This window comes from Carcharhinus amblyrhynchos, chromosome 14, assembly GCF_965287045.1.
Source record: "Carcharhinus amblyrhynchos chromosome 14, sCarAmb.v2.hapA, whole genome shotgun sequence".
Taxonomy (NCBI): Eukaryota; Metazoa; Chordata; class Chondrichthyes; order Carcharhiniformes; family Carcharhinidae; genus Carcharhinus; species Carcharhinus amblyrhynchos.
Genome location: NC_137337.1, coordinates 49,183,340 through 49,206,144, shown reverse-complemented (window position 1 = coordinate 49,206,144; position 22,805 = coordinate 49,183,340). Strand labels below are relative to the sequence as shown.

Here is a 22,805-nt window from a genome sequence, read left to right as displayed (position 1 = left end):
AAACTTGACAAACTCACATTACCACCAGCAGCAACCAAGCCTTCCCCCGTACCAAAGTAGAAAACAGTACCACTGCAGGGAAGTCTATTGTCAACTTGTCGAATTAGACGCTTCAACCAGATGAAATGGAATGTCTCAGCCAAGGGTTCAATTTCTGCCCCACCACCAAAAGAGACCCCATCAGTCTCGCAGCGGACACAGAAGAATTCAACAGGCAAATGAGGCTGCAAGAGTTCTTCCACAAACCCCAAGAGACCATCAGCAAACACAATGAAACAGCCAATGAACTGCAACAGCCGACAGGGAGCTCGCCGGTGCAGCAACCGAAGAGGAAAGAGTCAAATTGGATTCCTCCGGAAGGCCACTGCCCTCGACTCGACATGTATGCCCAAGCTGTCAGGAGGTGCGTCAATGCCAGATTCATCAGCTGCACTCACAAGATAGCCCTGCACATCACCAGGGCACAACGCAATGCTATCTGCGCTCTCAAACTAACCGCAACATTGTCATCAAACCAGCAGACAAAGGACAGGCCATCATCATACTGAACAGAATAGATTACTGCAAAGAATGTACCAACAACTGAAGAATGAGGAACACTACAGACGATTACCCACAGATCCGACCAAAGAACACACCCGTCAATTCAACAGATTGATCAAGACCTTTGATCTGTACCTTCAGAGTACCCTCTGTGGTCTCATCTCACGTACTCCCCAAGTTGGAGATCTCTAATGCCTCCCGAAGATACACAAGGCAAACACACCCGGCCATCCTATCATATCGAGCAATGGGACCCTGTGTGAGAGCCCCTCCAGCTATGTCGAGGGCATCCTAAAACCCACTGTGCAAAGAACCCCCAGCTTTTGTCGCAATACTATAGACTTCCTACAGGAACTCAGCACACATGGGGCAGTTGAACGAAGAGCACTCCTCGTCACAATGGATGTCTTGGCACTCTACACCAGTATCCCCCACGACGATGGCATTGCTGCAACTGCCTCAGTATTCAGTGCTGACAACTGCCAATCTCCAGATGCAATTTTACAACTCATCTACTTCTTCCTGGACCACAACGTCTTCACCTTCAAGAACCAGTTCTTCATCCAGACATATGGAACAGCCATGGGGACCAAATTCACACTTCAATATGTCAACATCTTCATGCACAGGTTCTAACAAGACCTCTTCACCGCACAGGACCTTCAACTGATGTTATACACCAGATACATCAATGACATTTTCTTCCTTTGGACTCATGGTGAACAATCACTGAAACAACTATATGATGACATCAACATGTTCCATCCCACCTTCAGACTCACCATGGACCACCCTCCAGAATCAGAAGCATTCTTGGACACATGCATCTCCATCAAGGACAGTCACATTAGCACTTCACTGTACTGCAAGCCCATGGATAAGCTCATGATGCTCCACTTCTCCAGCTTCCACCCTAAACACTTTAAAGAAACCATCCCCTATGGACAAGCCCTCTGTATGCACAGGATCTGCTCAGATAAGGGAGATCGCAACAGACACCTGAAAGATGCCCTTATAAGAACAGGATATGGCACTCGACTTATCGATTGACAGTTCCAATGTGCTACAGCAAAAAAGCCGCACCGATCTCCTCAGAAGACAAACATGGGACACGGCAGACAGAGTATTCTTCATTGGCCAGTACTTCTCTGCAGCAGAGAAGCTACAACATCTTCTCCGGAGCCTTCAACATGTCATTGATGAAGATGAACATCTCACCAAGGCCATCCCTACACCTCCACTTCCTGCCTTCAAACAACGCACAACCTCAAACAGACCATTGTACACAGCAAACTACCCAGCCTTCGGGAGAACCTTGACCATGACACCACACAACCCTGCCACAGCAACTTCTGCAAGATGTGCCGGATCATCGACACGAATGCCATCATCTCATGTGAGAACACCATCCACCAGCTACACGGTACATACACTTGCAACTCGGCCAATGCTGTCTACCTGATATGCTGCAGGAAAGGATGTCCTGAGGCATGATACATTGGGGCGACCATGCAGACACTACAACAACGAATGAATGAACACCATTCAACAATCACCAGGCAGGAGTGATCTCTTCCTGTTGGGGAATACTTCAGCAGTCTCCGGCATTCAGCCTCTGATCTTCAGGTAAGTGTTCTCCAAGGCAGCCTTCATGACACACGGCAATGCAGAATCGCTGAGCAGAAACTGATAGCCAAGTTCCGCACACACGAAGATGGCTTCAACCAGGATCTTGGGTTCATGTCACACTATCTGTAACCTCTACATCTTGCCTGGGCTTGCAAAATCTCACTAACTGTCCTGGAGGGAGACAATACACATCTCTTTAACTTGTGCTTAACCCTCTCTCCACTCACATTGTCTGTACCTTTAAGACTTGATTACCTGTAAAGACTCGCATTCCATTATCTTGTAAATTGAGTTTGTGTCTATATATGCCCTGTTTGTGAACACAACTCCCACTCACCTGATGAAGGAGCAGTGCTCCAAAAGCTTGTGGCTTGAGCTACCAAATAAATCTGTTAAACTTTAACCTGGTATTGTGAAACTTCTTACTGTGTTTACCCCAGTCCAACACCAGCATCACCACATCCAAGCCCACCACAACTAGATGAAGTACATTCATCCAAGTAAAAGCAACAATTATTTGATATGGATTTCTGTTAATGATTCCACACAGGACTTTTAAAGAAACCATATTAGGGTCAGTTACTAATTCTTCAGCACAATTAAATATTTACTTTTTTACTTATAATTAGAAATGAATGCCAGCATTTCAGAATTTAATTATGGCAACCTGAACCTTGCAACATAATTTCTTAAAAAAATTGCGAAGTTCAGAACTATCAATGCAAAATTTGTCAACTGTGATGATCTAATGATCTATCAAACAATAATTCTTGCACTATTTTCTGCAATCGAATAATAGACTAGAGATAGCCTAAGTAGCTTTAAAATGTCCCCAGTTTCCTAAATTGCAACGATGTAGAAAGTGCGCTGAAACTTGCATTGAAATTTCATGCATAGTTCATTTGTCTACCTTGGAGCATTAAACGCAAAATAGGATGAATGCAAATGCAACACCAGCAACTATTACCCATGTGTTCAACTTTATAAGCGATTAGAAGGTGTATTTCCCAAAGAAAATAAGACTTATCATGTGACTATATTGCTGCCGGACTGTGGCGACTCGGGGAATTTCACAGTAATTTCATTGCTGTGTTAATGGAAGCCTTACTTGTGACTAATAAATAAAGTTTACTTTAAGTGTCACTGATGTAGGTTCCTCTTCAGGATTCTTTTCGCTTGGGATGCTTGCTTCCTCAGTTTCCAGCTCAGAGTCTGCTCTTCATCGTTTGAAAGAATGGGCTTTGGATTGCCTCGAGCTCTTGTCCTGTACTGGTAGTGACCCTCTCTATGGCTGGAAGCAAAACCTGCTATAAGGCAGATTCCCTGCTCCTAAGGTCATCTAAGTGTTTTTTCATGACCTTGTCCTGGGCCTTCACCTGGAGGTCATTGGCTCCATCTTTTGTGTTATCCCTGAAACCTAGCTAGCAACACCCCTGAAGCTCTTCACATATTTCGCTTAGTTCTTTCTGATTCTCTAATCTAGACTCTAACCTCCCCACAAGGTTTGGAAATATATGGCTTAGTCTCATGAAGACAATGTCCCATTCATAGCTCTACTGGAGCAATTTCTGCCGTAGCATGTGGGATAGTTCTATAATCAAATAAGAAACATGCCAATTTGACTTCCATGGGCGCCCAGGCTGTTCCTTCATACCAGTTTTAACAGTTTGCATTGTCCATTCCGCTAGCCAATTTGAGGATGGCTGTTAAGGTGCCCTTTTAATATGTTTGATGCCATTTGAAAGCAAGGAGTTTTGGAACTTCCTACTGGTGAAGGCAGTTCTGTTGTCGAACACCAAGACCTCTCGTATGCCATTTTTGCTTCTCGATTGAAGCATTGACTCAAGTAGTAGAGCTCGTGCGGTTATCTCTAACTATCTACCAAGATCAAAAACATGAGAGTCCATTAAAGGCCCTGCAAAGTACACATGCACTCTCACTCATGGTCTGTCAAGTCCCCAATTTCTGGCTCAAGGGTAGGCCACCAGACGTAGCTCCTGGCCAGTATTCTCATTTTCGATATTCTAGGTTGGCCACCACGTCGTTCCCTCCTTATCGAAAGCCATCCTTGAGGAAGGATAAGCACTTGGGATCCTCAAAGAATTATAGTGTCCTCCACACTGCATTCAACCTTTTTAGTCAAAAGGGCAAAAGGGCTTCAACTCTTCTGAGCATTGTCCTCAGAGTTCATCATTCAAGATGGCACAGTGGTTAGCAAGTTCAATTCTTGTCTTGGGTGACTCCAAGTTCTCCATGTGTCTTCTTGTTTCCCCTCTGCACATTCCAGTTCCCCCCACAATACAAGGATGTGTGGGTTAGATTGTTTGGCATGAAGTGTCAAACAGATTAGCAGGATAAATACATGGGGTTAAGGGAACAGGGCTTGAGTAGGATTGTTATCAGCGCAGGATCAATGGGCCAAATGGTTTCCTTCTACACTGTAGGGATTCTACGCTTTTATAACGAAGATCACGTGCTTTATTTTTGATAAGGTTGGGTCTCTGAGTCCAGGTATTAACTTGTTTCGTGGATATCTGTTGGGTCACTAAAAAAAAAATTTTAGGGAATCACAACTACTTCCAGTGCCAGTGGCGGAGTAGGGTTCACAGTCAGTGGAAGATGACTCACAAGCATTGCCATTGGCTATTCGGGTGCTCCAAAAGGTATTAGTAAGCAGCCAGCAAAGTAGCAGAGCCACTGTATGGCAGAGGCAATAGGGAGGATTGCCTTATCCTCTCTGAATAGCCCAATTCGAGGTTTGTGATCTGTAACAATTATAAAGTGCTTACCATTGACTTACTGATGATTTTTTTAACACCAAAGATGACTGTCAATATTTTTTTCTCAATTCACAAGTACCACTGCTCACCATCTGAGTTGGTTCTGGATGCATAATTTCTGTTCCATCTTTCCAACAGCACGAAATCAAACCCAATCCGGTCACACATTCCGATGAGTTCTTTCTTTGGGTCAAAATGAGCTAAGAGGTTTGATGACAGTAACTGTTGTTTTATCTTGTTGAAGGCCTCAATCTGGGGTATCCTCCATGACCATATTTGATGCTTCTGCAGTAGGACATGCAGGCGGGCCAGTCAGGTAGTGAAGTCCGGAATGAATTTTCCGTAGTAGTTCACTAATCTCAAGGAGGATTATAAGTCAGTGGCATTTTCTTTTTCAGGGCTGGTTCACCCTTGATGGCCCTTATTTCCCCGACTACATTGTGAACCTTTTGCATCCACCCAATTACCCAAACAGATCATTTGTTTGGCCTGAAAGGCAGATTTTTCTCTTTTAAGGTGTACCCCCAGCTTCTATAATCTTTTTAGTATCTCTTTCAGGTTCACCAAGTGCTCTTGTTCTGAGGTGTCCATGACCAGGATGTTGTCAAGGTATACTTGCACTTTAGATAACCCTGAAGTATGTTTTCCATCATCCATTGGAATATAGTGCAGACCAACGAGATCCCGCAAGCCCTTGCGTGTATTGATCGTAACGTACTTTCAAGATTCCTCATATAGTTCAAGTTGAAGATAAGCATGGCTCATATCCAGGTTACTGAATGCCTGGCCCCCAGCTAACTTGGCGTACAAGTTGGGTACCTGACTAATTTATAGACTGCTGTTGATCGTTAACTTATAATTCCCACAAATGCATATTGACTCATCTGGCTCGAGGAAGGGGATGATTGGTGCAGCCCACTCCGAAAATTTTACGAGTCCTTTAATGCCTAGGTTTTCAAGGCTCCCAAATTCGGCCTGTATTTTGTCTAATAGGGAATAAGATGCAGGAGTTGGTCTATAAAATTTGGGCATGGCATTGAAGTTGACATGAATTTTGGCTTGGGTCCCTCATCATTTAAAGTTTATTTATTTGTATCACAAGTAGGCTTACATTAGCAATGCAATGAAGTTACTGTGAAAATCTCCTAGTCACAATACTCTGGCACCTGTTCGGGCACACTGAGGGAGAATTTAGCATGGCTAATGTGTCTAATCAGCATATCTTGCCGATTGTGGGGGGGAAACCGGAGGAAACCAATGCAGACCCCACGCATATTCCCGAGCTGGGAATTGAACCTAGGTCCCTAGCACTGTGAGATAGCAGTGCTAAACACAATGCCACCGTGCCACCCCATCATCCCAAGTACTTCCTGAAAAACTTCAGGATATCTTTGACAAACTCTGATGTCTTACTTGCACAGGCGCACTCAGCTGAAGAATGATCCCTACTGCTCATGACTCCTCTCCCTATCTGTAGAATATAGTTTTCAACACTTGTTGCAGCTCTTGAGCCCCTTTACTTGTACTTCAATGACAAGATTCTTGTAATTCACAGTCGTATTTCAATGCAAAACGGTATAAATCAGTTACATGCAAATCTTCTGGAGGCTGAAATCTTACAATGCAGTCACATTATGAATATATCAAAATATCAAACGAAACCCATGAAGTTTTGATTAATTTCAAATAAAATTGCTCAAATTTTAGTGACTAATGTTTAATGTCAATTTAATTGAAAATATAAAAATTAGTGTACACAATACCTAATACATCAGATTAATGGGTTAGAGAGTGGATAATTATTTTGAAAAGATCGGTTTTCAAATTGGAGATCTGTGAGGTCTGCTATCACCTTAGTTGCCAAGCATTTCCAGTCTGGTGACATTTGTTAGTGTTGTCATCCAAGCCACCAGGACAAACATGAATTTATAAAGAATAATAAAATGAAATACTACCATATAATTCTTTGTCACTCAGTAAATATAGGACATTTAGCCACACTGTTCCAAATCCTGGGATGTTACCTTCACATTTCTTCACAATGCAGACTGAATGTATATGCATGTGTGTTAAATACAGAACTCCCTTAACAACTCCAGACCTTCTACTTAATCTGCAACTGGATGCACAATTTCCTTTGGGAACTCTTTCAATGATCAACAGGAAAAAGCCAATATCCAAAATAAATCTTAGATTAGATATTTCAAATGAAATTTACTTTCTGTAGATAAAAATGTCAAGTTGAATATGAACAGTAAAATAATAAATTATCTCAATGTGGTGGGGTAGTTATCAATGACTCTTTCATTCACACTATTCCTTGAATATCAAACTGCACAAGGCATTCAAATGTCACACATTCAGAATATTGGAAACACCATTAAAGCTGTTTGACTAAAGCCTCTGAAGTGTTTAAGGAAGACCCAGAATGTATATTTGTGCAACAGAGGAGAATAAATTTACATATCAGCATCAGCTCATAAGGGATGGGTAAACATTCTGTTTATCTCTCATTCCACCCATTTTATGTTAGTACGTTTATGATTGAACCTGAGTGATATTAGGATCCTGGCTTTTAAAGCACTGGATGCATGTGACTTAAAACCTCCAATAAAATATCTGCATTACTCAACATATTAAGTTACAATTAACATTAATTCACAATTTTGTATTTATTAGCTCAATAACTAATCATGGACAGAAAAACAGATCAAAGATATGAAAAGCTATATTTTCGCATTGTTAAAATCTTACTTCCTGCAAGTGAGTAGGGATGATTTTATCATTCTGTTACCTCTTACTGCAAAAGTTAAGGTTTCAAAAGAAAGGCAGATATATAAATGTGATATGTATGATTCTGAAAGAATGTAATTATCTAGTCTCAGCTTGCAGCTTTTTTGCATATTACAGATGTTTTAAAAACCTACTATTTCAAGCTGTTTATGGATGAAGGCCACAGGCACATCTTAATTAACTATCCTTAGAGATCCCAATGTCAGAGCATCCCTCCGCCCCACTCCCCCCCCAACACCAGCCTCCCCATTTAGGGCTTGTGGTTCACTAAAGTGTAGGCATTTCAGCCATTTGAGACTGCTTTGCCATTCAATAAGACTATCCTAATCTTCTGCCTCAACTCTAGATTATCTCACTATCTTCCTATCCATTAATTCCATTAGTACTCAAAAATCTATCAATCTCTGTCTTGAATATACTGAACAATTGAGCATCCACAGCTCTCTAAGGCAGAGAATTCCAATGGTTCACAAAACTTAAGTGAAGAAATTTCTCCTCATCACAGGCCTAAATGATCAGCCCCTTAAGCTGAGAATATGACTCTTGTTCGAGGCTCTCCATTCAGGGGAAATATCCTCCCAGCAGCTATCCCCTTCAAGCCACTTAATAACTGTATGTTTCAACAAGATCACTATTGATTTGTCTAGGTTCTAGGAACATTACCCAAGTCTACTCAATCTCTTCTTATAGGACAATCCCATCTCAGGAATCAGCCCAGAGAGCCATCACTTCATTGCTTCCAAGGCAAGGGTATATTTTATTAGATAAGGAGACTGAAACTACACAGTGCTCCAGGTGTAGTTTCACCAAGGTGTAAAAACATTGCTGTAAGACACGGTTATACTCCAATCCCCCTGTAATAACGGAAAATATATAATGTGCAATCCCAATTGCTTGAACTTGCATGTTAACTTTATAATTCATGTGCAAGAACACCAAAGTTTTCCAATTTCAAACCCTTTAAAAATATACTTTTTAAAACATTTTTCTAACCAAAGTGGATAACTGTACATTTCCCCACATTGTGTTTCTTCTGTCATGTTCTTAATTACTCAGCCTTTTGCAGCCTCTATGTTCTCCTCAGTTTACTTTCACACCTATTTTTTATCACCAGTAAACTCAGGTACATTAAACTTAGCCTCCTTATCTAAGTGATCAATATAGATAACAGTAGCTTTGATCCAAGCCCTGATCTTTGCAACAGTCTGCTTGTTAACATGCTGCCAAACAAAAATAATCCTTGTTTTCCTACTGTTTTTCTTAGCTAACCAATCCTCAATTCATCCAATATCACCCCTAAGCCCTAATTTTATGGAATAACCCATTTTGTGTGACATCTTGTCAAATGCATTTTGAAAATCCAAATATCTTATATCCACGAGTTCTTCCTTATCCATCCTACCAGCTATCCCCTTAAAAAACTCAATTGATTTGTCAAAAGCAATTTCCCTTTCACAAATCAGTGTTGACTCTGCTCGCTAATTTATAATTTTCTAAGTGTCCTTTTACCATATCCTTAATCCTAGATCCAAGCATCTTCTGACTACTATTGCTAGACTAACTAACCTAGCTAACTAAACTAACTAACATGCATCACGAGTTATTTTTGTTATTTTCCAACCTGCAGTTAATACTGTGCTCGTCTTTGGCTAGTGAATACAGTAAGGAAAATTTGCATTTTCTTTAAAATATTGTGGACTCTGTAATTTCTTTTATGAATACTTGAAACTGAATTTTCAAAAGTTTGCATCAATTGTACCCTTCATGGAAAGGAAGAAACACTGGTGACCCCTGAGTGGCTCACTGACACAAAGGAGAACGAAGACCATCAGCACACAGATGCAAAGAGAAGCAGACAGTGACAAGAAGGAATGCAATTCATGTGAGAAGAAGCCAGCAGTGCTCTTTAAAAAAGGATATCTTTTCCTGTTTAGTGGTAAGATTATTAAAGTGACTTAACAACACTTTTAATTTTTAAAATCTAACCTTCATAAGAAGTTCACATGAATCAATTAGATACTCCTGTAGAAAGGGGCACCTGCACCTGCATGCCGGGAAAGGCATCTCAACTTGTAAAGGAACACCAGAACAGCTACAGGATCAAGACTGATTAGCATGCACAGTGGGAGTGTTAACCATATCAAAGGACATCAGATGGAATATGCCTGCCAGTGAATGTAACTTGAGAATCAAATTAAATGAGGTGGAAGGACTGAGAGATTGCACAGAGGACCAAGACCATACGCTATATATTTTATGAAACATATACATCATCTTGGTTAAATTATAATTGTTTAAAAAAACTGGACAAAGGCTCTTTAAAATGACAGATGCCATGTCTGCCCATGACTCAATTAAAAGGAGTGCTCCAGCATTCTGAGAATCTGGCACCTTGTTATCTTTAATGACCCCTGTGATTTCAGAGGCCTATTTCTAAGGGAATTGTACAAAGGCCATTTACATTTCTAAACCATCAGGTAGATGGAGACTAACAGTCTGATGGACAAAGGACTTTGTAACCTTTTTTGAAATCCTTACTGGATGATCCATCTCAAGAATTCAGATCAAGGAATTTTTTGTTTGTCCAAGTGAAAGTGGAGAGATGGAAGTCACCCTACTCCCCAGCGTCAGCTGGTGGAACAGGCAATATTGCCTTGTAGGGGCTGCTAAGCTGAGACTACCATTTTTCCATGGAGCAAGCAGTAGAAAAAGGATCTGTTCAGATTTGAGTAAATGGCTGTCCACCTATTCTATTTTTACTAGAACTTTGAACCAGCACCTATATGATTAGTTCATCTCTACATACCTTACACCATGAAAGTCACCTTTACTGGAAAAGTGAATTATCCAGCATCAATTTTCAACCTACTGTCTGTGGGAAAGGATACACCATTGGATTTTGGACTAGGGACTTGTGTGGAAACAATAATTCTTATTTGGTCTACGGTCTTTGCCCTGTATTTTTGCTTGACCCCCTTTTATTGTACGAATGAAAAGGAGGCCAAGTTGCTAACCTCTTCTCACCTTTGGTTATGTGCAAGTAAATTAATCCTTTTAGTTCATCCTCTCTTGGGTTTGCTGTGGGTTACACATAAACTGAAGGGATTGGTAAATGTGCCATTCACTTGTAAACAAGGAGATTAAAACTCAAAAACACCTGTTTACAGATGGGTGATGAGGGGAGAAATCAGGGTTGATTAAATTAAATCCCTTCCTGTGCATAATAACATTGAATTTGTGTTGGTTCAGATTTGTATTAAAGTACAAGTTATAACAAGTTAAATCTTGTTGGTAATTTCTTCATTTAGGGATCATTTGGTAAGTTTGGTTGTTTTGATTTATGGTGACCCTGTGGATATTGTAACATCCCTCCAGAATTGAGAAAATTTCAGGAGTTTGAAAGCTATCCATCTATCCAGTATCCCTCTTAAAACCCTCGGATTTAAGCCATCAAGTCCAGGAGACTTGTCAACATTTATACTCATTGATTTTTCCAATATTATTGCTTCGCTGATGCTACTTGTTTTTAAGGTCTTCATTCTCATTAGACCCTTGGTTCCTCACCATCTTCAGGTTGTTTTTTGTGTCTTACACCATGACAAGAAGCACAGTATCTACTTAATATCGCTGACATTTTCTTATTTTCCATTATAATTTCCTCTGTCTCTGTCTGAAAGAACCCACATTTACTTGCACTACTCTTTTATACATCCCTGAAAACATTACAAGGTATTTTAAATGTCTTTTTCTGGTTTATTCGGATATTAATTTTTCTCAATCAATATTTTGGCCATCTTTTGCTAAGCTATAAAATCCTCCCAATTCTCAGACATTCTACTCTTTGACAACATTACAAGTTGCTCCTTTAATACCATCTTCAATGTTTTTTCTTAACCTTGGTTCCTGTGGGGATTGCCTAATTCAATTCCCCTATTCATTTTAAAGCATTTCTTCCCTACTCTACCAAATCTGTTTTGCAAACAGCCTAGTGATAGATCTGATCCTTTCACTAACCTTCCATTTGTATACCAGTTGTATTTTGGTCTTATTGTGAACCTTTTTCTCCAGGTTTTCCAATCTGTGAAAAAAACACCAAAAAATTCATTTAAAAATAATTAAATTTGCATGTTTGTAAAAATTGTCTAAAATATATATTTACTGAGAGATCCAGTGTTTAAATATCCTAATGCAGCATCTAAAATATTCAGGTTAAAAGTTGCAAAAACTGCAGAACAACGGTTTCATTTTCTGCATCTTGTATTTGGATGGTATTGACACATTTTGAATTCACTTAATTCCAATAATTAAAGTTTCAATTCGAGTCCATTTTTTAAAAAAAATGATGATGTTGAGCTTTTGTTGAGAAAACAGCAACAAAAGACAAGAGCTGAATATTAGCTGCATGCTCAATAAATAGTATTGAATTAAGTACGACTTCCTGTAGGCATCTGAACTTTGTCACTACTTCAATCTTTTGACATTACTTTTAGTTGTCATAGGGGTCATCTTTGCATGGATCAGCTATAAAAATAGCATAAACAGTAGTACCAATAATTGAGATGGTTCAATTAAAATTGTGTATACGTTTCACCTCAAAGCGTCAAATTTGAAGAAAATTACTCCACGAGTAAAGTTGCACGGCACTTAGCAACTGTCATAATCCAGAAATGCAATAATGGCTGAGATCTCATGATCCTCCATTAGCTTCTCACCGAGCTGCTAACTCGCTTCTTTCTAGAAATTTTCCAATGAAGTCTCAAGCTCTTCTTTTTCCAATTGTCGGCAGCAACGCTTCTGAGAAACAGGCAATCTTTCGTTCAGTTCCTCATTTACTTTTGGATTAGCTGAAATGCGGGTGTTTTATTACATTAATTAAATGTACTGTACATGTCTCAGTCAATGCAGTTATAGAACTACAAAAAAGATGAATAGTAATTTCAGTCTTTTAATATACCAAGACTTAGAAAGAAAGCAATTTTTAATAATCTCATGGGCATTTTAAAAGAAGACAGGCTGCCCTATTGTTCATAACATAAATCATAAATTTTATCCCTCCATAATTTACAGTCAATCTTCAGCACCATTTCCAAGCTAATGATTGCCAGCAATTAACAAAATGTAATCCCATTGCGCAATCATTTTAATGCTTTTAGCACTCAGAAAAGTAAACATCAAATTAATACAGCTGAAGCCACATTAGATCCTGGTTAGCTGCAGGCAATTATAGTTCAGCTCCTCAGGTGTAATTAAATGATTGAAATGATTTAGTTCAATAAATGCAAGTTAATTCATAAGTAAGCAACAAATAGACTGGGAGCAATTACAAGAAACACTGACATCCTCAGCTCATCTTATTGCTGTGTACTGCTTAAATGGAGACGGCTGCCACCTGCTGGAAAAATTATACCAATAGTTTTTACTGTTAAGAATACTGTGCATCAGTGCAACTATTAACACAAAGTCACCGACTCTTCTACATTTTGACATTAATTAAGATACAAACGTTGTTTCAAGAATTTTCCATTCGAAAGAAACACTAAAATCCATGGTTTAGTATATGAATATAGTTTAGAATTCTCTAACCCACAAGGCTTATGGATGCATCAAGTATGTTTAAGACAACATATGCTAATTTTTGACCTCTCAGGGAGTCGAGGGATATGAGAAGCAGGCGGGAAAGACATCAAGGCCAATAATCAGCCATGATCATACTGAATGGCACAGTAGGCTCAAGAGGCCTTTTGGCCTATTCCTGCTCATATTTATGTTCCTTACATTGTTTATGCTGAACCATGACCCAAGTTTTAACACCAACCCACCACACCTCCACTGACAACTGGATTTTTCTGCCCTTTGCATCAAAATTTAATAATATTTTCAAATGGGGGAGGGGGGTATATCTCAGCTGTCAACAGGATAATTAACATTTTAATGTCCTCAAAAACAAAGAATCCTCTTATTCTATTATAATTTTTTAAGCAAAGTAAGCCAGTTAAGTTTAATGTTGCTGTTTGGTTAACTAGTATTTGTAGATGATGTAATAAAATGTTTAACCCACAACAAAAATAAATACAAATTAGACAATACGTAGAAATTGCATTCCAAGGTGAAGGACCCAGGTGGTTCCACCATTATATACTTTCAGCAATTTACAGCAGACATTATGAATTTAATATCACTTAGTTTTTATTAAATTTAGGAAGTTCAACTATAAATAGTAGAATGCAAGTCAGAGGAATTCATAATCCAACCCTTTAGGCCTTTGGCCGCATCCCGAATACTGTGTCCAGTTTGAGTTAGCAAGATACAAAGTTGGAAATAATTCAAAGAGCCACAAGGGTGGCTCTTTGACCCTTAATTTGACAAAATACTTCCACAGCTCAACCACTCCTTTGTGTCCAATCTCTGATGTCTTCACCTCATTAAAGCTTTAACTCTCTCCCATTCTCATCATTTGCTCTTATACACCCTATCTTCATCCTTCCAAATTAAAGTTGTGCAGACCAAAATGTATGTGGTGCACAAACAGTTTAGGTCTGGTCAACATCAAACACTTTTTTTTCAATAAATGACTCCTTCTTCAATACCATCCTGAAGATTGAAGATAATCCCAAGCAAATCCTAAAATACTGCTCTGCTTGCCCCTCTATCAGTATCTCCAATTACAGGTTTGGGGAGCTTAAACTTCACTATCATAAAGATTGAGACCGTCCATTCGTCTGATGCTTCTCCAACCTCTTTGCACATCAAGATGAACATCAATGCTTCACCATGCCCCAATCTTGATCCTACAAATTTCTCCACTTTCTTTTTTGTCTCTTCAAGCAGGCCAATAGATCCATTTCTTACTCCCTTCACCACATTCCAAGTAAGCTGCTGCTAACCTAACTGCTCTTCCAGGCTTTATATTAACCAAAATTGTACATAGTTGTTTTGTAGGGCACTGTTCCCGCTCTTGCTTCGTAATTTTTTATAGCATCTGTATTTTGGTGCTAAATAATTCTCATTCAAAATATTGCTTTCAGGACAGCATCTCAGTTCAGCCCTGAGCAGACTGGTTATGGTTCATTTCACCTATGCAATGGATTAAACTAAGAAGAGAAAGACAACTTAGTCACATTCTGGAAATTTTTCAAAGATAGAATTTAGAAAAAGTCACTTAAATATTGTGTTAAACAATTTTATATTCAAATAGATGTTAGCTAAAATAGTCTGAAAGGATAGAATGGTCAAATACTAATTCGTTGGCTTTGATGTTGTTTCCTTGCACTCTAGATCATGAGCAAGTTATTAACCAATTTCAGTGTTCGATAAGCACCTCACCGATCATATTGGAGAATTCTGATCCCAAGCACTCAGCAAGATGTATGATGGGCTTTCCTTCTCTGCTGTGCGTAGCAAAAGATTAAAAACGGACATAGGCAGTCCAGCAGGAGGGTTTTGAAATTGAATGCTGTGCAATTAGTCAAGTCTTTATGCAGAAAACCGCAAAGGTAAAAGGCTGTGGAAGGATGCACAACAGCGGTCATTAGAAATTAGTTTAAGTCAGATGATCCTCAAATATGGGACAGTGTAGTACACTGATTATTTTTGTTTAATTGTTCAAGAACAAATTGTACTGATTGAACAAAGTAAATCTGCCCATAACTGTTGCTATGCTATTGGCTTGCTATTCATATCAAGTATCATCTCACCAAGTGTTTACTCAGAGAGATTGAAGAAGTACATGCATGGAAGACACAAATAGTTGGTTCAGGTCACAAAGGAGTATTATAACAACCCAAAGTTATGTTTTTAGCCTAGCATTTAAAGGGCGGTATACATCAAATCCAGAAAAAAAAGTGCACTGACAAGTTACAACAACAGCACTTCATAAAAGGCATGATCTGATAAATGGGCACCAAAATAAAGGAGTTAGTTAGGAGGGCTAGCTGAAGAAATTGCTTCGAAGGATTGCCTTAAATGACAGATTTAGGGAAGGAATTCCAGACCAGGGGTCCAATCTGACCTAAGGCCAATGATTAACAATGGTTGAATGAGGGAATCTGGGAAACCTGGTGTTGTGAGACTTCTTACAATGCACAAGAAGCCAGAGTTGGGGAATGCAGAGTGGATTAGTGGATTAGGGATGGTGATGCGGGGGGAGGGGGCAGCAGCGGTGGCGAAGACAGACAATGGTTTTGGAGGAAGAACAGAAATAGGGAGGAGAAAGACAATTGAAGGCTTTGGGTAATTGGGAGCTAACACTGGTCAGCAGAATCAAGACTATCAGGCGAGAGGACAATGTTTTGGAGAAGCTAATGACAGACTAAGTAAGTGTGCTTCTATAAATCCACGAGGTTACCTATGATATATTCAAACTTGTAACAATGGCATCCCCTTGTCATGTATCTTAGGCTATTAACATTGACTGCTTCCATTCAATATCGCTGAGTAGCCATTTAAAATTAACCAAGAAAAGTTAGGAGAGGAGAGGTCACCCTGTTGGGAGTCTTTTATAGACCTCCTAAAAGTTCTAGAGAGGTTGAGGAAAGGATTGCGGAGACAATCCTGGTTAGGAGTGAAAGTAATAGGGTAATTGTTATGGGGGACTTTAACTTTACGAATATTGATTGGAGTTGCTATAGTTCTAGCTCGCTAGAGGGGTCAGTGTTTGTACAAAGCGTGCAGGAAGGTTTTTTGTCTCAGTATGTAGACAGGCCAACTAGAGGTGAGGCTATATTGGATTTGGTGCTGGGAAATGAGCCAGACCAGGTGCTAGACTTGGAAGTTGGTGTGCATTTTGGTGATAGTGACCACAATTCGGTTACGTTCACCTTAGTGATGGGAAGAGATAGGCATGAACCTCGGGTCAGCAATTTTAGCTGGGGTAAGGGCGATTATGAGGCTATCAGGAGTGAATTAGGAAGCATGGATTGGATTAGGGGATTACAGGGACTGGGAACGTCTGAAATGTGGAGTTTTTTCAAGGAGCAGCTACTGCGAGTCCTTGAAAGGTATGTCCCTGTCAGGCATGGTGGATTTGGTAGATCTAGGGAACCGTGGTGCACTAAAAGAGTTGAGTCGATGGTTAAAAAGAAAAAGGAGGCTTATGTTCGGATGAGATTGGAGGGCTCAGATAGTGCACTAGAAAGCTTTAGATTGGCTAGGAGGGAGTTGAAGAGTGAGTTGAGAAGGGCTAAAAGAGGACATGAGAAGACTTTGGCTGATAGGATTAAGGAGAATCCTAAGGCGTTCTATAGGTATGTCAAGAACAGAAGGTTGGTCAGGGCAAGATTAGGGCCAGTTACAGACAGCAGGGGGAAGTTGTGTGTGGAACCGGAGGAGATTGGAGAAGTATTGAACCAATATTTCTCTTCGGTGTTCACGCAGGGGGACATGAATATAGCTGAGGAGGACATTGGGTTGCAGGGGTGTAAAATAGACAGTATTACGGTTGATAAAGGGGATGTGCTGGAAATTCTTGAGGGGCTGAAAATAGATAAGTCCCCTGGTCCGGATGGGATCTACCCTAGGATTCTCTGGGAGGCTAGAGAGGTGATTGCAGAGCCTCTGGCTCAGATCTTCAGGTCGTCATTGGTCTCTGGTGTAGTCCCGGAGGATTGGAGGATAGCGAATGTTGTCCCATTGTTTAAGAAGGGGAACAGAGACTTTGCCGGGAATTATAGACCAGTGAGTCTTACTTCTGTTGTGGGCAAGGTTTTAGAAAAAATTATTAGGGATAGGATTTATAGTTATTTGGAGTGTAATGAATTGATTAGAAATAGTCAGCATGGTTTTGTAGCGGGTAGGTCGTGCCTTACTAACCTTATTGAGTTTTTTGAGAAGGTGACCAAAGAGGTGGATGGGGGCAAGGCAGTTGACGTGGTATACATGGATTTTAGTAAGGCGTTCGATAAGGTTCACCATGGTAGGCTTCTGCAGAAAATGCAGATGTATGGGATTGTGGGTAATCTAGGAAGTTGGATCAGGAATTGGCTATCAGATAGGAGACAGAGGGTGGTGGTGGATGGTAAATATTCATCATGGAGTACAGTTACGAGTGGTGTGCCTCAGGGATCTGTTTTGGGGCCACTGTTGTTTGTAATTTTTATTAATGATCTGGATGAGGGTATAGTTGGGTGGATTAGTAAATTTGCTGATGACACCAAAGTTGGAGGTGTGGTAGATTGTGAGGAAGGGTGTCATAGTCCGCAGGGAGACTTAGATAGGTTGCAGAGCTGGGCCGAGAGGTGGCGGATGGAATTTAATGCGGAGAAGTGTGAGGTAATTCACTTTGGTAGGAGCAACAGATGTGTCGAGTATAGGGCTAACGGGAGGACTTTGAATAGTGTGGATGAACAGAGGGATCTAGGTGTGTGTGTACATAGATCCCTGAAAGTTGGGAATCAAGTAGATAAGGTTGTTAAGAAGGCGTACGGTGTCTTGGCGTTTATTGGTAGGGGGATTGAATTTAGGAGTCGCCGTGTAATGTTGCAACTGTACACTACTCTAGTGCGGCCGCACTTGGAGTACTGTGTGCAGTTCTGGTCCCCGCATTACAAGAAGGATGTGGAGGCGTTGGAGAGGGTGCAGAGGAGGTTTACTAGGATGTTGCCTGGTATGGTGGGGAGGTCCTATGAGGAGAGACTGAGGGATTTAGGGTTGTTTTCGTTGGAAAGAAGGCGGCTAAGAGGGGATCTTATTGAAACATATAAGATGATTAGAGGTTTAGATAGGGTGGATAGTGATAGCCTTTTTCCTCGGATGGAGAAAGCTAGCACGAGGGGGCATGGCTTTAAATTAAGGGGGGGTAGCTACAGGACGGATGTCAGGGGTAGGTTCTTTACCCAGCGGGTGGTGAGGGATTGGAATGCCCTGCCTGCTGCAGTTGTAAATGCGTCTAGTTTGGGGGCGTTTAAGAGATCTCTGGATAGGTTTATGGACGAAAAGGGATTGGTATAGGCTAGTGGGTCATTGTTTTTGTAACTGGTCGGCGCAACATCGTGGGCCGAAGGGCCTGTTCTGCGCTGTAATGTTCTATGTTCTATGTTCTAAGTGTATAATCCATGACTTTGGTTTAAGGACGCACTGGAGCATTGGGGACTTGCATTCCAGTAGCTGATGTTTGGAGTAAGGGCTCTCAATTACAATGCCTGAGCTATAGTTCAAAAATTGTGCATAAAATGGTGTACATTGGATCAAAGGTGACAGTGCCCTGACTAGTTCACACTTACTGATAATTGTCACAAAATGTCATAATGCTATTAAAATGTATAGTTTTTGCATAAATAAATCAAACTGCCATATATTTTTGTAAATCATGTCTGAGCAGAACCTAAGGGAAAGGAAACAATCAGGAACAGGGTGTTCTTTGCAATTGATACGATTAGTCGTAAGAGTGCTGTGAGCTAGGAGCAGTTTAGACACAGATGGGGTGTTGAAGCAGCAGCAGCAGAGAGAGGGGCAGCCAACTTCAGGAAACAGCTTAACTAGGCATGGGAGTGCCAAAGGCAAAAACCAGTTTATGCACAAGATCGTTTTCTTTGCTGAACCGAAGACCTTTCCCAAGTCTCAGCCATGTAAACTGTATGTTGTGGTAATTCCTGGCTAGATATGACCAATAAGTTTATGGTTGTTGTTTGAGAAACCGGGTCTCAGCAGAGTTTGGGATTACAGGGGAAACATACTTTTGTGTGTTCAGTCTTTGCGGGACTAAACTCTCTTCTACTTTAATAAATACTTATTTGTTTCTCTAATGAAAAGAGAGGTTTGAGTTCTCACTATTTCTGCAGATATTTCTTGCTTATATCCAAAAAAATACACCATAGAAAATCAGTGTTTCCAGATGGAATACTCTTGCACATATCAGCGAGTTTCATAACATAATGTAAATTGTCACTTATTTATCCAATAAAGAGTGCAGCAGTAATTGCCATTGCCTTCTGCAGTATTGTTCATCAGGAAATATTCCCACTCTTTAATGCCTGCCATCAGGTGTATTGGAAGGATGTACCAGGCTGATAATCAACCTGCTTGGCCACATTATGAACACACTGTGGCCATAAAGTTCTGGATTGAGACTTGAACCCAATATCACTGGCATGAAAACATCTATTTAAATTTATGATTAGTGAACACAATTGAATTTAGTAAAATTAAACAATTTAGCCTTTGCAAATTGATTTAGTAAAATCCTACATGAATGAAAATGTTTATTGTACATAAGATGTAGTGTATTTTTACTTGGAGATGAACTAATAATAAATTCATGTAAATAAAATAATCTCATTAAACACTTGAATCTTCAACTGCATTGAAAATGTGAAACTACTGGGTTATTATTTTAAGTCTCAATTATAGGTCAAGACAGTCTCACATTATTCAATAACAAGTTGTAGATGCAAAATAATTTATTCACAAGAAATCCAATTGCACAAGTTTATACGATATGTTACAACATAGCAAACTGGAGTTATATTGGCAAATTGGATTTATTAATTTAAAATGGCATTGGGCTTGGGTGGGAGTATCAAAGGCAGCTGTTAAGTTCAAACATGTTTCCATGTGTTGAGAAGGTTGATCATCTAGCCATGGATTTGTGCAGTAGCAGGGATGTGCTTAGACTTAAGGCTACTAATATGTGAAGGAAGAGGTGTTCAAAATCATAGGTCAATTCCTGATAAATCACAAGAACTGGTTAAAAGTAAAATATTTTTATTATTCTATCAACTAATTTGTCTGCTCATTGTCTCATTTGGTAGCTAAGTGGTCAGTTAAGCAAGCTGACAGTCCTGTCACTGAGCTAAGGAATGTGATACTTAACTGTTGCACCCCCCTTCAACCAGCAAACTAGCTGGCACAGTCTGGAAAAATGCACCTAACAATTACACAAAGTCTACACAAACTGACTTGATAACCACCATCACTCCACACAGAGAGTTAGTTGAGACTAAGATTTTGGGATCAGCTCAAAGCTATCATCACTTGGCATAGGTTATAGAATTCCTATAATATTCGGCCCATCGAGCCTGCACTGACATTGGTCCAGTGGTTGCACTCAATCTAACACTGAACGGTATTGCACTGCACCATTCATTATTCATCTATTTTGAGGCTCTGTATCTTGCATTTATTAGTTCAAAGGCATGAGAAAAAGCCTCAACATCAAACAGGCTGTCTACCTGATCGGGAAATTGTTAGATCCAAGATTCCTTTGCTCACATGTGTTACCAGGACACCACTGCTGCTTTGCCTGTGATTTCCTAATTTTATAAAGCACAGGTTGATCCCTGCCTCTGAGAACTAACACCTAAACACTCAAAGTGGAACACCTCACCCTATAATCTGAAAGGAGTGTGTGAGTAGTGGTATGATCTACTCTTCAGCAATTTTTAGTGGTTAAATCAAAGTAATTATCTGACAAACACACTGCAATCAACAAGTAACAATTTATTTTTCTAACCAACAGTGAACACACTCTGCAATCAACAAGTAACAATTTATTTATCTAATCAACAGTGAACAAGTTAGCTAAACTATTAACAAACCAAATAAAGCACAATTCTAAGGAAATGCTGCTCCAACAAAGACAGTTCCCACTCATTAACAAACAAAAAATAGAATTTTAGTCGCTAAATTACAACCAGGATTTGTGTCTTCTGGAATATTTTGGGCCTTTTCTGTTGATTCTTTGCTATCCAGATGAGGCATTGAGGCTTTGGGCTGCAGCAGTTGCTCTCTCTCCTTGTTCCACTGCTCCCTTCCTTTTATACTTGCAATGATATAGCAATATCCCCCACAATAGGATTAGTCCTAGGTTGTCAAAACCATCAGATTTAAATTAAATAGGTTGCCTTTATCTAAGTGCCTGATTGGCTAAAAGTCTGCTCTGATTCAAACTGGTTAGCTAAATTCAAAAGCCTGTCGCCCTGGTAACACTGCTGCTTGGTTTTGATACAAATGTTTCATTTTGGGCACTCTACATGTTTGCATTTTTTAAACATTCTATGTACAGAAAAAAGACCACCTTTTAAAGGTACCATGCAATGCTTTTTCTCCAGCATTTTACAATTTTACAAACACCAATTTACAATTACTCCAGTCAACTTCACAACACTATGATTTAAATATGTGGTAAGATGATTTGGCAAGCCATTTGTTGCATGTGCGACCTTGTGATCTGTTCAAGGGCTTCTTATGATCTTGACCTGCAGATAGCAGTTTCACTCACTTCTTTACTATTAGTCAGTGCTATTCGCTAACTTTGGGTAAAAGGCTACAAACCCTGAGTGACAACTTGCTTGATGGTCACTCAAGCAGGTAGTGCCATGTGATTTTATTTTGCAAATACAGCCGGTCGAATCCATATGCAATTTAGAAATTGGTGAGTACCTTGCAATATTACTGTTAATGTTTCTGTTTTAACGTAAGTTTCCAATGCAATCCAGACACATCCAGTCGTGAAAGCTGATGGACAATTAAACAACTGACCAGAGGTGGAGGCTTCACAAATATCCCCATTCTCAAAGCTGGTAGAGTGCAGCACTTTAGTGCAAAAGACAAGACAATGCATTTGCAAGTACCTTCAGCCAGAAGTGCCAAATAATCCCCTGCAGCTCCTCCCATGGTTCCCAGATTGTAGATGACAGCATTTATCGAATTTAATTCACGTGATATCAAAAACGGTTGATGGCATTTGATACAGCAAAGTGTTATGGGGCCTGACAACACCCAGGCTATATTACTGAAAACATGTGTTCCAGAACTAGCTGTCCCCGGCTCAGCTGACCCATGTCAACAACATAGGCATCTTCCTGACAACATGGGAAATTATACAGGCTTTGTATTCGCCTCAAAAAGCAAAACAAATTCAATTCAACCAATTACATCCAATCAGTTTATTCGCAGCCAGCAAAGTCTTTTCAAGGAGCATTTAACAATAACTGTATCTAAGTGCCTTCAGCGCGCTCACACAATCAATTTGGGTTCCATCATGGCCAGTTAGCTCTAGATATTAAAACCCTAATCCAAACATAGACAAAAGAGATGAATTCCTTGAGGGGAGATGAGCCACTGCAC

General features: G+C 40.0%; 1 protein-coding gene across 7 annotated transcripts in view; it reads right to left on the bottom strand.

Moving 5' to 3' along the window:
* mipol1 (mirror-image polydactyly 1) overlaps window positions 1–22,805 on the bottom strand; it is a 334,286-nt gene that overhangs the window by 252,485 nt on the left and 58,996 nt on the right. For 5 of the 7 annotated variants that reach the window (XM_080202834.1, XM_080202839.1, XM_080202837.1 and 2 more), the window contains one exon: window positions 11,760–11,823. In XM_080202834.1, the coding sequence (XP_080058960.1) occupies window positions 11,760–11,766 (7 nt within the window). In that variant the 5' untranslated portion in view covers window positions 11,767–11,823. Of the gene's footprint in view, window positions 1–11,759; window positions 11,824–12,457; window positions 12,590–22,805 lie in introns of all 7 variants that reach the window. The other 2 variants (XM_080202838.1, XM_080202835.1) reach the window with 1 other exon arrangement.